The sequence below is a fragment of the Antedon mediterranea genome, chromosome 4 (assembly GCF_964355755.1).
Source record: "Antedon mediterranea chromosome 4, ecAntMedi1.1, whole genome shotgun sequence".
Taxonomy (NCBI): domain Eukaryota; kingdom Metazoa; phylum Echinodermata; class Crinoidea; order Comatulida; family Antedonidae; genus Antedon; species Antedon mediterranea.
In genome coordinates, this window is record NC_092673.1 from 20,273,204 (window position 1) to 20,286,902 (window position 13,699).

General features: G+C 31.8%; 1 protein-coding gene across 1 annotated transcript; it reads right to left on the reverse strand.

Moving 5' to 3' along the window:
- Nucleotides 1–4,732: 4,732 nt before the first annotated feature.
- Nucleotides 4,733–6,046, reverse strand: LOC140047681 (MAM and LDL-receptor class A domain-containing protein 1-like). Its single transcript, XM_072092718.1, has 3 exons — nt 5,755–6,046; nt 5,366–5,488; nt 4,733–5,100 (listed from the first exon to the last, which is right to left on the reverse strand). Exons 1-3 carry the CDS (start codon nt 6,044–6,046, stop codon nt 4,733–4,735), a joined length of 783 nt encoding a protein of 260 aa, XP_071948819.1.
- Nucleotides 6,047–13,699: the final 7,653 nt, after the last annotated feature.

Here is a 13,699-nt window from a genome sequence, read left to right on the forward strand (position 1 = left end):
ATAATTATATTCAGATAAAAAAGCAATATAAATCGCTATTAAAATGCAAAAAAAAATAACTTTCATAAAAGAATACGCAAACAAATTATCGATTCACTCAATACAAAGGATAGCAAAACGTTTTGGATGAAGTTGAAGACAAAACAGAAATTATCTTGCGAACTTTCTATTAATCAATGTTATATTCATTTTAAGAACCTATTTAAAAACGATGAGTCTATTGGTAGCGCTGAGTTGCCAAAAATCACAGAATGCCAACAGAATGAAGACGATGATAATTTAGACCACGACATAACGGTGGATGAAATAAAAAAAGCATTTAATTCTCAAAATAGTGGAAAAGCTCCCGGCATTGATGGAATGAATTTTGAATTTTTGCTAAACGCCCCCAACATTATTTTTGATATTTTAAAAATTCTTTTTAACGCCATATTTTTAGTTGAAAAATTTCCCAAACAATGGGCAACAAGCTTAATCGTTCCAATTTTTAAAAATGGAGATAAAAACAAACCTGAAAATTATAGAGGTATTTCTTTAATTCCAATCCTAGGAAAAATATTTTTAAATATTCTTAATTCTAGGTTAACACAATTTACAAATAGTAAAAAGTTAATTCATGAGGAACAAGCAGGCTTTCGTAAGGGATATAGAACGACAGATAATATATTCATTTTAGATACCCTCATCTCTAAATACTTAGATAAAAAGCGGGGTAGGATTTTTGTTTGTTTTGTTGATCTTAAACGTGCCTTTGACTCTATAAATCATACACTTTTACTACATAAGTTGAAATGTATCGGTGTTTCAGGCAGAATGTTACACATAATAAATTCCATATACCAAAACTTATCTGCTCATGTTAAAATTGGCAACAAACTTAGTCCATCTTTTAATTGTTCGATTGGAGTACAACAAGGTTCTCCGTTGTCGTCTTTACTCTTTAATATTTACATTAATGATTTGAGTGGTATACTTAATCAGGTAAACGATTTCATTCAAATTGGAGATTGTCATATGAATCATCTTCTTTATGCAGATGACTTAGTGCTTGTTAGTGATACGGTGAAAGGTCTCCAAAAATTAATAAATAAACTTGAACTTTATTGTGATACTTGGAAACTTACTGTAAACACTACAAAATCCAAAATTATGGTTTTTAAAAATGGCCGCAATTTAAGGAACATTGAAAAATGGAAGTATAAAAATATTCAATTAAAAATTGTTAATTCGTATAATTATCTTGGTGTTATTTTTAGTTCAAATGGTGCATGGAACAACTCAATGCAACATAATCAACAAAAAGCAAATCAAAGTTTATTCTGCTTAAAATCATTCATTTATCGTAACTTATCTTTTCTTCCAATTAATACATGGAACCATATTTTTGATGTGAAAATACTTCCTATTTTAACGTATGGAAGCGAAATCTGGGGAATGTCAGATAGCACAAACATTATAGAAAAAACACATACTAAATTTTGTAGATATTTATTGCAAGTTGGAAAAAATGCACCAAATGCCGCTGTTACTTCTGAGTTAGGTAGATTACCACTTTCTTTGGATTGTTTAGTTACAGTTATAAGATTTTGGTTACATATTATTACTTTAGATCATGACAGATTCATTTTTAAGTGTTATGAGTTTCAACTTAGAAAAGTTAACCGTAATGAGAATTGTTGGGCACAACAGGTCAAACACTTACTCTTTTCTACTGGTTTTGGTTATATATGGTTACAACAATATGTTAATAGTAAAGGTTTATTTTTGAGAGAATTTAAGTTGCGCTTATGTGATATTGAAAAACAAAAATGCATTCAAAAATTTAGTTTACATAATAAGTTAAGGCTCTTTTCTCTTTATAAAAAAGAAATATGTTTAAGTTATCACTTGACCAACATCATTAATTTTAAACAAAGAAGATTATTAACTAAGTTACGTTTAGGGATATTAGAGCTAGAAATTGAAAAGGGCAGATGGGAGGGTGTAGAAAGATATAAGAGAACGTGTAAATTATGTAAAAAGAACATTGTTGAGGATGAATATCATTTTATTTTGCAATGCACATTTTACAATGATTTAAGAAAAAGTTTTATTCCAAGATTTATTCGTGTTTTTCCTTCTATTAATAAGCTTTGTTTATTACTTTCCAACACAAATTTTACTTATAATTTAGGAAAATACGTCTACTTTGCTTTTGAAAGAAGAAACCATTATCTTAAGTTATAGTTAATTTTTATTTGTTTGTATTAGGGCCAAAGGCCAATATACTTTGAACCAATAAATTCCCTGAAAAGGGAAAGAAGAGAAGAGTATTGCTTGTTCAGTCAGTCTTGAACTTGTCTCTTGGTAATATTTAAATCGTCTTTTACATTTTGATAAAGTCGGTCCACACCACAAAAACTATCAGGATGCTTAGGATCTTAATATACTTTTCTTAAGTACTCATTCATATTCATTACCCTCATTCACCCAAATGAAAATTAAAAAAATAAATCAAATACTTAAATAACACGCAAAGATCAAATTTCATTTTCGTTGTTGTTGCTTTTAAAAGAAAAAAACACAACCTTTATTTTAACACACATTCTATTTCAATATAATTTATAACCATAATAATAATAAATTTACCGAAAAGAAATAATAATTATATAATTATGTAATATTAATTAAAAAAGTGTTAAGATATTATTTTAAATTTGTACAAATTACAATTGGTAAAGAATCTTATTAAAAAGTTCTGAATCATTTGTAATCAACTTTATTGCTTTATCGAACGCATCAACATTGATACAACGTAAATGAAAGTAGTTTAGCGCCCATTCAAAATGGGTAGCGCTATTGTCCACAAGTTTCAATGCCAGAATTGGGCGAAAAAATGTTAGGAGTTGTTCATATCTTGAGCCGTGAAAGTTATAACGTTCAACCATGTCATTCAGAATGAATATAAATTCTTCTATGAAAACCTTCTCAATTGTTCTCATTATTTCTTTGTACTCAAGTTCGGTAGTTTCTTTCTTAATCTCCGCCTCCAGCACAGGGTTCAGGTACTCTTCTGCAAACATCTCATCTTCTACCTCATCTTCTACATCGGCTTTTCTTGCCAGAAATAGGTGGTAGTCAACTACCGATGACGTGTCGTCATATACAATCCTCTCCTCTTCAGAAATTATTCTCGATCTATAATGTTCGTCTTCTTCAGTATTAGATACATTATTGAAATCAACGTTCATTGGAGGTGGGGGTTGAATCGCCATTAAACACGTCATACAATTTGAAGGTACTGCTGTGCCGTGTTGATGTGAAACTTTGTGTATCTTTACTGGATTAGATACAGCACTCTGTCCTTTTGAAGAAGAAAAAACTCTCTTACTACCGGATTGATTTTGAGTAGAATTCATCCTGATAGATAATAACAGCAGGATAAAGAACAGATGACTAAATGTTCAAAATCTAAAGCAGGAAAACTGTACTGTTTTCAAATTAACAATCTGTATATATATAGTAAATCAGGTACCGTGTTAAAAATAAAATAATTTACATATATCATACTTAATTCAATAATTCATAGAATAAATACCAACGTAATTACTAAGTATTCATTAAAACACTCTCATATTAATAAAAATATATTAATATTCACGAATATTAAAACATCTCATTACTTATTCATTGGACTGAGATCGCTACGCTTACAAAAACAACGAATTATGATTGGTAGATTAATTCATTAGCGCTATGTTTATAAGGAATCTTATTGGTTCATTGCCTGATGACGTCACATACCCGCTAAAATCACAGGATTTGAAAAAAATAGACAGCGGATTGATGTTTGATTGATGATTTTGTTCTTATACAAACATAAAAAAAAGCAGTAATCAAAGCTGATTAAACTTGTAGATTTTATGCATTAAAATATACTATAATATCAGACTTCTCAATGAAGGTAAGCACATTATTTAAAATTTTTATTTATTTATTTATTTATTTATTTATTACCATCTTTATATATTGAAGGAATACCCTTAAAAAATAATGCGGTTATGTAACTAAACGAAAAAACAAAAGGATAAAAAACTAATAAAATAATCAAATAACTTTTAATATCTTTGAATATCTCAACAAGGACAACGAATTCTAATTTCATTAGCATTAGGCTTATAAGGAATCTTATTGGTTCATTGCCGGATGACGTCACATACCCGCTAAAATCACAGAATTACAAAAAATGACCTGTCCACGCCTCACATGTAAACTAATTCCATGGAAAGACAGCGAATTGATGTTATGATTCCTTATACAAACATAAAAAACAGTAATCAAAGCTGATTAAACTTGTGGATTTTATTCATTAAACTGTACATCAGACTTCTCAATGAAGGTAAGCACATTGTCTTTAATATTTAAATGTAAATATTTATTTAAACATTATGTAATACATGTATTACGTTTGAAAATTATACATAAAACTATCTCTCATTTACTAATTATTCATTAAAACACCCCTCATATTAATACAAATATATTAATATTCATGAATATTAAAACATCTCATTACTTCTTCATTGGACTGAGATCGCTAAACAAATTAATTTATTCATTTATTCAAAAATAATACCATTTTAATTATTAAATATTCATAAAACTACCCCCCCCCCCCACCCCTAATTAATTATTCATAAATAGTACACTCATAATTAATATACTAATATTCATTAATTAATTTATGAATTATTCATTGGACTGAACGGGGAATTATACTACTCATACTACTGCAGCAATATTGAATATCATCAATTGCAATGTCACCAGTAAAGTCACTTTCCCTAATGCCTTCAAACACAATGTAGTTGTCTCCATCACCAGTTTTCTCAAATTGTATTACAGCATTACGCCATGAATCTCCTTGATTACCACTTCTTGTCCATAACAGTTCGTCTCCCAAGTTTGACGTTCTGTAAACGTTGAGTGTTCCAATAATAGGTCCGTACATGTGATAGTAGAATGATAAAGATACACGTTGGCCTGGTGGTAGCAATGGACTTCTTAGGCGGGCTGACTCCCCTTCAGTTATGGAAGTTTCAATATAAGCATAATAAACACCTATGTATGTTGAAAAAAAATGGTATTTTGAAATTTAGTACAATTTTTTATAAAAAAAAAAATAGAATTATCAATAATTCCAATCCCCAAGCACCAAACAGTATATGCAACGGCGCAGATCCGTTTTTAATAGTGGGGGTAGCCCCTTGAAGCCCGGCTCTTTGAGTAATTTATAGGTCGTTTCAATCGATTTCTGAGCACATACAAATTTAGCCCAGAAGAGTACAATTATTGTTAGGCATGTCCCCGTCCGGTGATTATGTACCTGTATGGCCGTTTGTTGGTCCAGTATTTGATGATCCCGTTGCACCTGTTATCCGTGTCCAATGAAAGTCATCATTATTTTCTTGAGCCCAGCCATCAAAACCTGTCCGGAAATCTGTTTGAACTAAAAAAAAAACAGAAATTGAGCGCAAATTCTGGGCTGTAGATTTTGGACACAATCCGTAGACGAACGATGTTTATGTGTAAAAGATTCTATTCTTTTTCAAGATATTCTCCGGCCGCCGTACCTGTATCAGAATAAATAGGTTACAAAAGAACATATTGGGACTAGTTTTGTTTATCTTTATTAGTACTATGACCGTAGTATAACAGTACTGTAATTCCACAATCTTTAAACAAAATATATCACAACTTTTTAAAGTTACATACCACGACACCAAATATCATCAATTGCAATATCACCAGTGTCGTTACTCCATTTAATTGCTTCAAACACAATGTAGTTGTCTCCATAACCATTGTGTGTACATTTTATTGTACCCGAATAATGCCATGTATTTCCTTGGTTACCGCTTCTTGTCCATAACAGTTCGTCTCCCAAGTTCGACGTTCTGTAAACGTTGAGTTTTCCAATAGTAGCTCCGTACATGTGATAGTAGAATGATAAAGATACAGTACTTTGGCTGTTTGATAGTAATGGACTTCTTAGGCGAGCTGACATCCCGGTTGTGTGCAATGATGTTTCAATATAAACATAATAATCACCTAAGTATGTTGGAAATAAACAAAATGGTATTTTGAAATTTAGTACAATATTTTATTGTATCAAATATAGAATTACCAATAAATCTCTAGCACCTACAAAGTTTTCTGTACCTCTGTATGGCCGCTTGTTGGTCCAGTGTTTGTTGAGTCTGTTGCGCCGTTCATCCGTGTCCAATCAAAGTCATCATTATTTTCTTGAGCCCAGCTATCAAAACCTGTCTGGAAATCTGTTTTAACTAAGAAAAACGGTACTAAATAAAACATAAATTGGAGTAAAACTGAAAAAGTGAAAAAAATAAACAAATGACAATCCTCTATGTATTTGGAAATAAACAAACTAAACAACATAGAATTCGAGTTCTATGATGCTTGTTTTGCCGAAACCTAAAGTCCCATTCCCTGCGTTTTATAGATCTAAAGGTCACAAACTACATTTAATGTAAAAGTAGATACTATATGGTCCTATTCAGATACCTTTTTTCTTCATTTAACGGTTAACAAGATCATATACATGGCTGCAGTCGCGTGCTCAAATTTGAGTTAGTGTTTACCGACCAATCGACCGACGATCAGCCGACCGACATAGTGAGCTGTGGAGTCGCGTTGCATGCGACTAAAAATGTGAAAAATAAGTCGATTCTAATCATTTTAGCGATGTTTACCAGCTAGGCCTACAAAACAAGCCTAGCTAGGCTATGCCTAAAGACCGTCCACGAGAGAACATTTACCGCGATCTACTTGGGTAGTGCATTGTTTCTCTCTTCTTGTCATACCATAAAACGTACAATTAAGACAAGGAATGACCTGGTTTAATGATTTTAAAGTATACATATGCATTATTTTTACAAAAAGTCACAACTTGTAGGCAATGGGTCTTTAAAAATATTTTACTGTATTAAAATAGAATTAGTTTTAGTACATTCATTATATCTCAATGAACCGGAATTGTTTCTTTTGCAACCAAACTCTTATTTCTCCATGGTTTTAGTATATTCATTAGATCTCAAGGAACCGGAAGTGCTTCCTTTGCAACCAAACTCTAGGATGGATCACTACAATACGTTTCTATAACAATCTCAAACCTGTACGCACTTACCCATTGATGACGTATCATTTTCTTGAGTCCATTCATTAAAACCATTATTTAAATCTGTATTAACTATTAAAAACATATCCTGTATTTGAATCGATAAATTAGCATTTTTCACTGATAATGTATGATACCTTGCCTCGCGTAAGCACCATATGGCGTCGATGCGCAACACCACTAACCATCACCTTACAAACATTCACAGATAAGAGACAAGCTATATATTTGGTCATCGTAAATGAGGTACATTATATGATAATGTAACTGAAAGGAAATAAAATTATCAACATTACACAGTTTTCTTTTATTTTCCAAACCTTTGGAGCTGCTGCTGCTGCTGTTCCGTTATATTTGCTATTGCCACGTACATTATACCATCGACTGAGAATAGTTTACCACTCAGAGACCCAAGACTTGGTAGCTGAGCATACTCCACGAATAGGTTACTGGTAAAATTCCATTTATACACTTTGAGTTCACTTCGTATGATGTTCCGTTAGTCACAAGTAAATAATGATTTATAGTCAATTCTAAATACGATACATCACATGCGCCATGTGTTGCCATCGCTTGATGTTGTTCGAAAAAACCTAAAACAAATAAAATTACATATTTTTATAGAACAGAAATTAAAGGGGTGTGTGAAGATGGATGTTTCAGAGTAAGTTGGACAGAAAAACAAAAAAGTGGATTGGAGAGAAAACATCATACAGCAAGTAAACATCAAAAAATCGAGACGGACAGGACAATCAATTAATCAACATCAATCAATCAATATCAATCAATATCAATCAATAAATCAATATCAATCAATCAATCAATCAATCAATCAATATCAATCAATCAATCAATATCAATCAATATCAATCAATCAATCAATATCAATCAATCAATATCAATCAATCAATCAATCAATATCAATCAATCAATATCAATCAATAAATCAATATCAATCAATCAATATACAATAATTAGTAGAGTACCCTTACCTGTTTGTGAGTTAAATGTGTAGCTAGACGTAAACTATTCTGCTGTCCGCAACAAACAAAATATAGAGTTGTTCATTTATTTTAAAATTCTCAACTTTTCGTACATCACTTGTTCCAGTCAAATCTTGGTAATGTTCATACAGTTTATTAGAATTGTTGTATCTGTATATTGGAGTTCCACAAGAACCATCACTGAAATGTAAACAAAAAATACCTCGCCTCAATACTCCAAATGTTTCCAGACCGTTCCCTTATAATGCAAGGACATAATACGCAACGCAAGCCAATTGACCAATGGCAAAAGACAGTTCGTACAATCCATCGCTTGTGATTGGTCAAATCAATTACGTTGCATCTACGTCTTTGTGTTGGACGCAAATGGGAACCAAGGCGTTTGAATGATTTCACGTAATAAATAATTATAATCATTAAACAAAATTACGGATAAGAATAATAGTATAAAAAGACGTTTAATTAAAAACTGTCTTGGTTTACTTGATTTTTTGAACGAGCTTCTCTTTTTCCGCAGGAGAATGCAAGTGACACTATGTATTTAGAATTTAAATCCCGCGCCGTGTCGAATTTATTATTCTGAGCTCCGTCTGTGATTGGTTGATACCCTGATATGTAAAGAAGGCGCAGTGCCGATGACTCAAGCAAGCTTTTTAAATGGCGACGTTTCACCTCCACGAATACAATTATTTATTTTGAACAAATAATGTTTGTAGCTCTAAAACAAATTGACTAGACTTCTATAGTTTGAACCTATACTTTAAAGATCCATGGTTTGATCAACCCAGTATTATTGTAGACTATTTAGCCCTATTTTAGCATTCCCTATTTAGCATTATTGCGCTTAATTTATGATTATCATAACCCTTTGTTAGTAGATTTTATATTATGTGAAACTTTAGTCTATACTCTATATGTAGCTCTTCACAAAATAATAACAATAATAACTTAAACCCAGGTTCTCAATTTCAGCTACAAAATCGATGAAACACAGAATTCCAATAGAAAATGTTTTTTTTAATTATAACACAACTGCTTACTTTTAAAACTCAATACTAACTACACAGATCTGACTCATATATCCAATTTCACAGTATTCCATGATAACACAAGATATAAAACTTTCTTATTCCCCACCACAAAACGGGTAGTAACAAAGTGCGAGGCAGCGAGGCACGCGAGGCAGGGAAGGCATGCGAGGCAAGTCAGAAATTTATGCGAGGCATCGTTTTACCATCATCAAAAAATGCGAGGCATCATTTTATCATTTCTCAAAATTGCAAGGCAGGAAATCACCGAAATTGAAGTAGCCTAGGCCTAGGCCTGCTAGGCTAGTTTCCTTTTGCACCTGCCTTGTATTTTAACCAACTTTATCCTGAATATCACAGCTTAGAATTAGGCCTACTTTAATGAAGAAAAATCACATAAAAGTAACAATAAATCCATTAAATTGGTGATTTTACAGACGTTGTTTTTCTCACATTTCGCACACTCAATGTTCAATATTTTGGTTTCTATGGAACGCCAAAAGAGCAAAATTAATTAGAGGGCTAAAAACTCTGTGGAATCCATTTATATTTAACGCATTATTTGGTGAAAATCAAGTACAATTTCAATAGATTTTGTCACTGTCAGTAAGGAAAAATGTTACTGTTGATAATGTACACCGTCGTTAACCTTTTAAAGAATAAAATAGAAAAATTCATCATAATATCCTTAGTAGGATGTCCTAGGTCTAGACTAGGTAGTGATGTTGATTTAGGATCGATTATTATTCTTTGAAAACAGAACAGTATCAGCAGTAACATATTACAGCATTTTTATTGACAAATTAACAAATATATTGAAATAAAACGTGTTTTCACCAATAAATGCATGAGAAATTGACGCATTCCACTGAGTTTTAGTCCTCTATTATCGTTGCTCTTTTGGCGCTCCATAGAAACAAAAATATTGAACATTGAATAAGTGAAATTCGCGAAGAACAGTGTGCGAGAAACATGCCTGTAAAATCATTAATTTAAGGATTTATTTGTTACTTTTTATGTGATTCTTTCATTAAAGTACTCATGAGGTATACTTCTAAGGTGTGGTATTCACACGATAAAGTTAGTTATCAAATTTGGAGTAAAAATACAAGCGAAGGAAACTAGCGTCAGGTTTATTAGTACGTACATGGACAACAATAAATAAAAATCGTTCGTAATATACCTAGCTTACTAAAACAGGAATAGTGTATCATTATTAAATATTACACCAATTATTATTATATCAAAATTGATTAAATTATTTTCTACATAGGCCTCTTATCTAGCCTCTAAGTTTAATTTTAGGCCTAGTATTACAATTGTCGGACGTAAGTCTTTTTTCACACGCGCTCCAGAATTCTGTCGCAATTTTTTTCTTTGCGGCATGTTATTGGATCGGCATATCAGTTACCTTTTATTCACCGCCAGTTATTGAACTTGTCCTGGCAATCGCTGTTCACTTTATTTGCGAGAGAGGTACACGTGTTGTTCGTAGAGAATGGAATGTCAAAAATGTCTTTGGCACGCCGCTCAGAGAGAAGTATGTGCGTTGCTGCTGAAACCACGTGCTATAGGAGGGGAATGCACCACAATCCTCTGAGCTGAGGGCTGAATCATTCCGCTACCTGCTAAATAGTAAAGAGGGATTTTCCATCTCTCGGGTCTACCGGATCTAGGCGCAGGGGTGTGACAAAATATTATTTTCACTCTGCTATGTTCGAGAGACATGTGAGTGAACACGCTCGAAATGCCAACAAACATTGCAGTCATTTGATGAGTGTGTCGCTATAACAATTATTGTTTATCGAAAGTTGAAGACTGTCGTTCAGATTTTTGAACCGTAGTTTGGGCACTTTTGTAAAAGTAAAATTTGACACGATATGACTTGAATGAAAAAACAGTCGTTACATAAAAATAAACAACATGATGAGTGTATACACGAATCTATTTAGATACGCTTGTATCGATTGATTATTAGGCCTATAATATAGCATAATAGCACGTTAAGATATGCCTCGCACCTTTTTGAAATTGTAAAATATATGCCTCGCATGCCTCGCACTTTTGGAAATGATAAAATGATGCCTCGCACAAGTATTTGGCGTGCCTTGCATGCCTCGCGTGCCTCGCTGCCTCGCACTTTGTCAACACTTCCACAAAACCCACAAAATTGACCAGTTGTTATGGAAACCTAGATAAAGGAGGTACAATCTTAATTAATTCAGAGTGTGGAATGTGTAAAATCAAACTATCATTGAGGATATACAAGCTACTAAGTAAATATGAACTTAAATACAATAAGATAATACTGCTTTTAGAATATCGCTACATATAGATATTTATCACCATTCCTAGAGCCTAATAATTGAATTTTTTTTTATTCGTAAATTTAAATTTACTTATTTATTGGATAGAACATCCCATAAAGAGCTTTTACCTTTAGATTTACTTGTACAAGTTAATAACGTTGACCTTATACTTTATTCTGTAATTGTTGGCTTTCTGTAAATTAACGACCTTACATTCTTGTAATGTATGATCAAGTTACCAACATTAGCAATAAGCTGATCAACAGGTTAACTATACATTATTCAACAGTAGGCCACTGGCCCAAGTACCATAATATAAAATATTAGGCCTACATAAAATTAAATGTAAGTAGCAGTAAAAGCATAATAATTAGTTTTCTTTTTATATGCGAAAAGGGCAAATTATACCAGGTTATTGATTACTTTTTTATTTTTGTTATTCATTAGTAAAAATATAAACTTTTCTCATTTTTCAAAAAGCAGTGACTAATTTCTTTGTAGTTTGGACATACTCAAACAAAGTGATATTCATTTCAACCTCGTTACATTTGCTAACTTTTTATCTAAAGAACGGAAATAAATTTGATATGTGACACATGTGTCATACAAGTCAAATTATAAGGTGAAATACAAAATATGAATGAATAAATGTAGCTGTATATTAAATAAAAACACAGTTAAGCAGAGAATTATGATAGTTGGTAATAAAAATGTAATCAGAAGGAACAAAAACAAACATATATATCGGTCAATACTGTTTTGTCTTTAAAGTTTTTAAATGGTATTTTAAGATCTGTTTGCCAATGCGTTAATGTTGACCTATAAATTAAATTCCATTAAGTTACCATGGTAATTAACGACGTACCCTCTTGTAATAGGATAGTACAAGTTGCAGAGTAGAACTCGGGTTAAATATTATAATGTACACCGCATCGGCCGTATACTTTTTAAATGTTAACATTAAAATTTTTAATCGTTTGTGTTTAATGAGTGTATGACAATGACTATGTTTTGTTTTATAATTTTATTTATTTTGAATACACAATTTAATGAAAAAGTGAGATCAACGTTTCTGAATTATCATACGGAATTATCAATGGAACTATTTTCAAGATGAAAAATACACTGTTCTAAGAACCAACGTTTGTTAAAGGAAATGAGCTACCCTGATGACTAATTATGTAATTGTATTCATCCTAATTTAGATAAACAATTTTGCTTTATAGAATTCGATTGTTTGTTGAGTGTAGATTTAAATACTTTGAACAATATAATTTCCTTCATGGTTAACCGATTCCCTGAGATCATTGGTTATATTATTCATAAAAGTCACAAATAAGTACTAGATTCACCTACTTAATAATATTTATACCTACTATACTACTAATTAATTCAACAGAATAATTCTGCAAACGTTTAAACATATTATTATTAAGTAATATTTCATGTTGATGACATTGTAAGCCCTATTCAGCATTATTGCGCTTAAGTTTAAATACTATGACTAGACTATCCTACCATCTTTGTTACTTTAGTATATTTTATATGTGAAACTTTAGTTTCTAAAGATACAATAGTTTTTAAAATAACCGGCTCAGCTACAGTGATTAGGTTCACTTAGGTTGACCCTGGTCTCCCAAATTTGTATATGTATATACTGAAATAGACCGAATAAATAATGAAACTGTATAATATAAACTGTAATCATTCCATCATAAATGGACGTACGATTCTGTTTCTTTATGAATTGATGGAGTTGACCTTCTTACATTTAAGACCAGTTACCATGGAAATTAACGAATACCTTCTTTTAATATGATCGGTACAAGTTGGGAGTCTAGCAAGCCGCACCATTATGTTCAATAAGAACGTATTCTTCAGAATTTAGAAATAAACTAAGCATAATTACACCATACAAATTAATTCGGAGGATTTAATTTAAGGGCCATTTCATGCTTTCAATTTACCAATAGGCCCCCTCAATAGGCCTAACGAGACTCATTTGCCTAAAATACATTGACAACTTATTCGTTGTCATGCTTTCCTGTCTTCCTTTTTTTCAATTTGCATTCTCAAACTCAGGATTTGGAAAGTGAAGTGAGTTTTATTTAAAAATATGGGTCTCTCAGCCAGCTATTTTGTAGTCAAACGGCCATAAAAACTGTAATTCTTAGGCCTTTC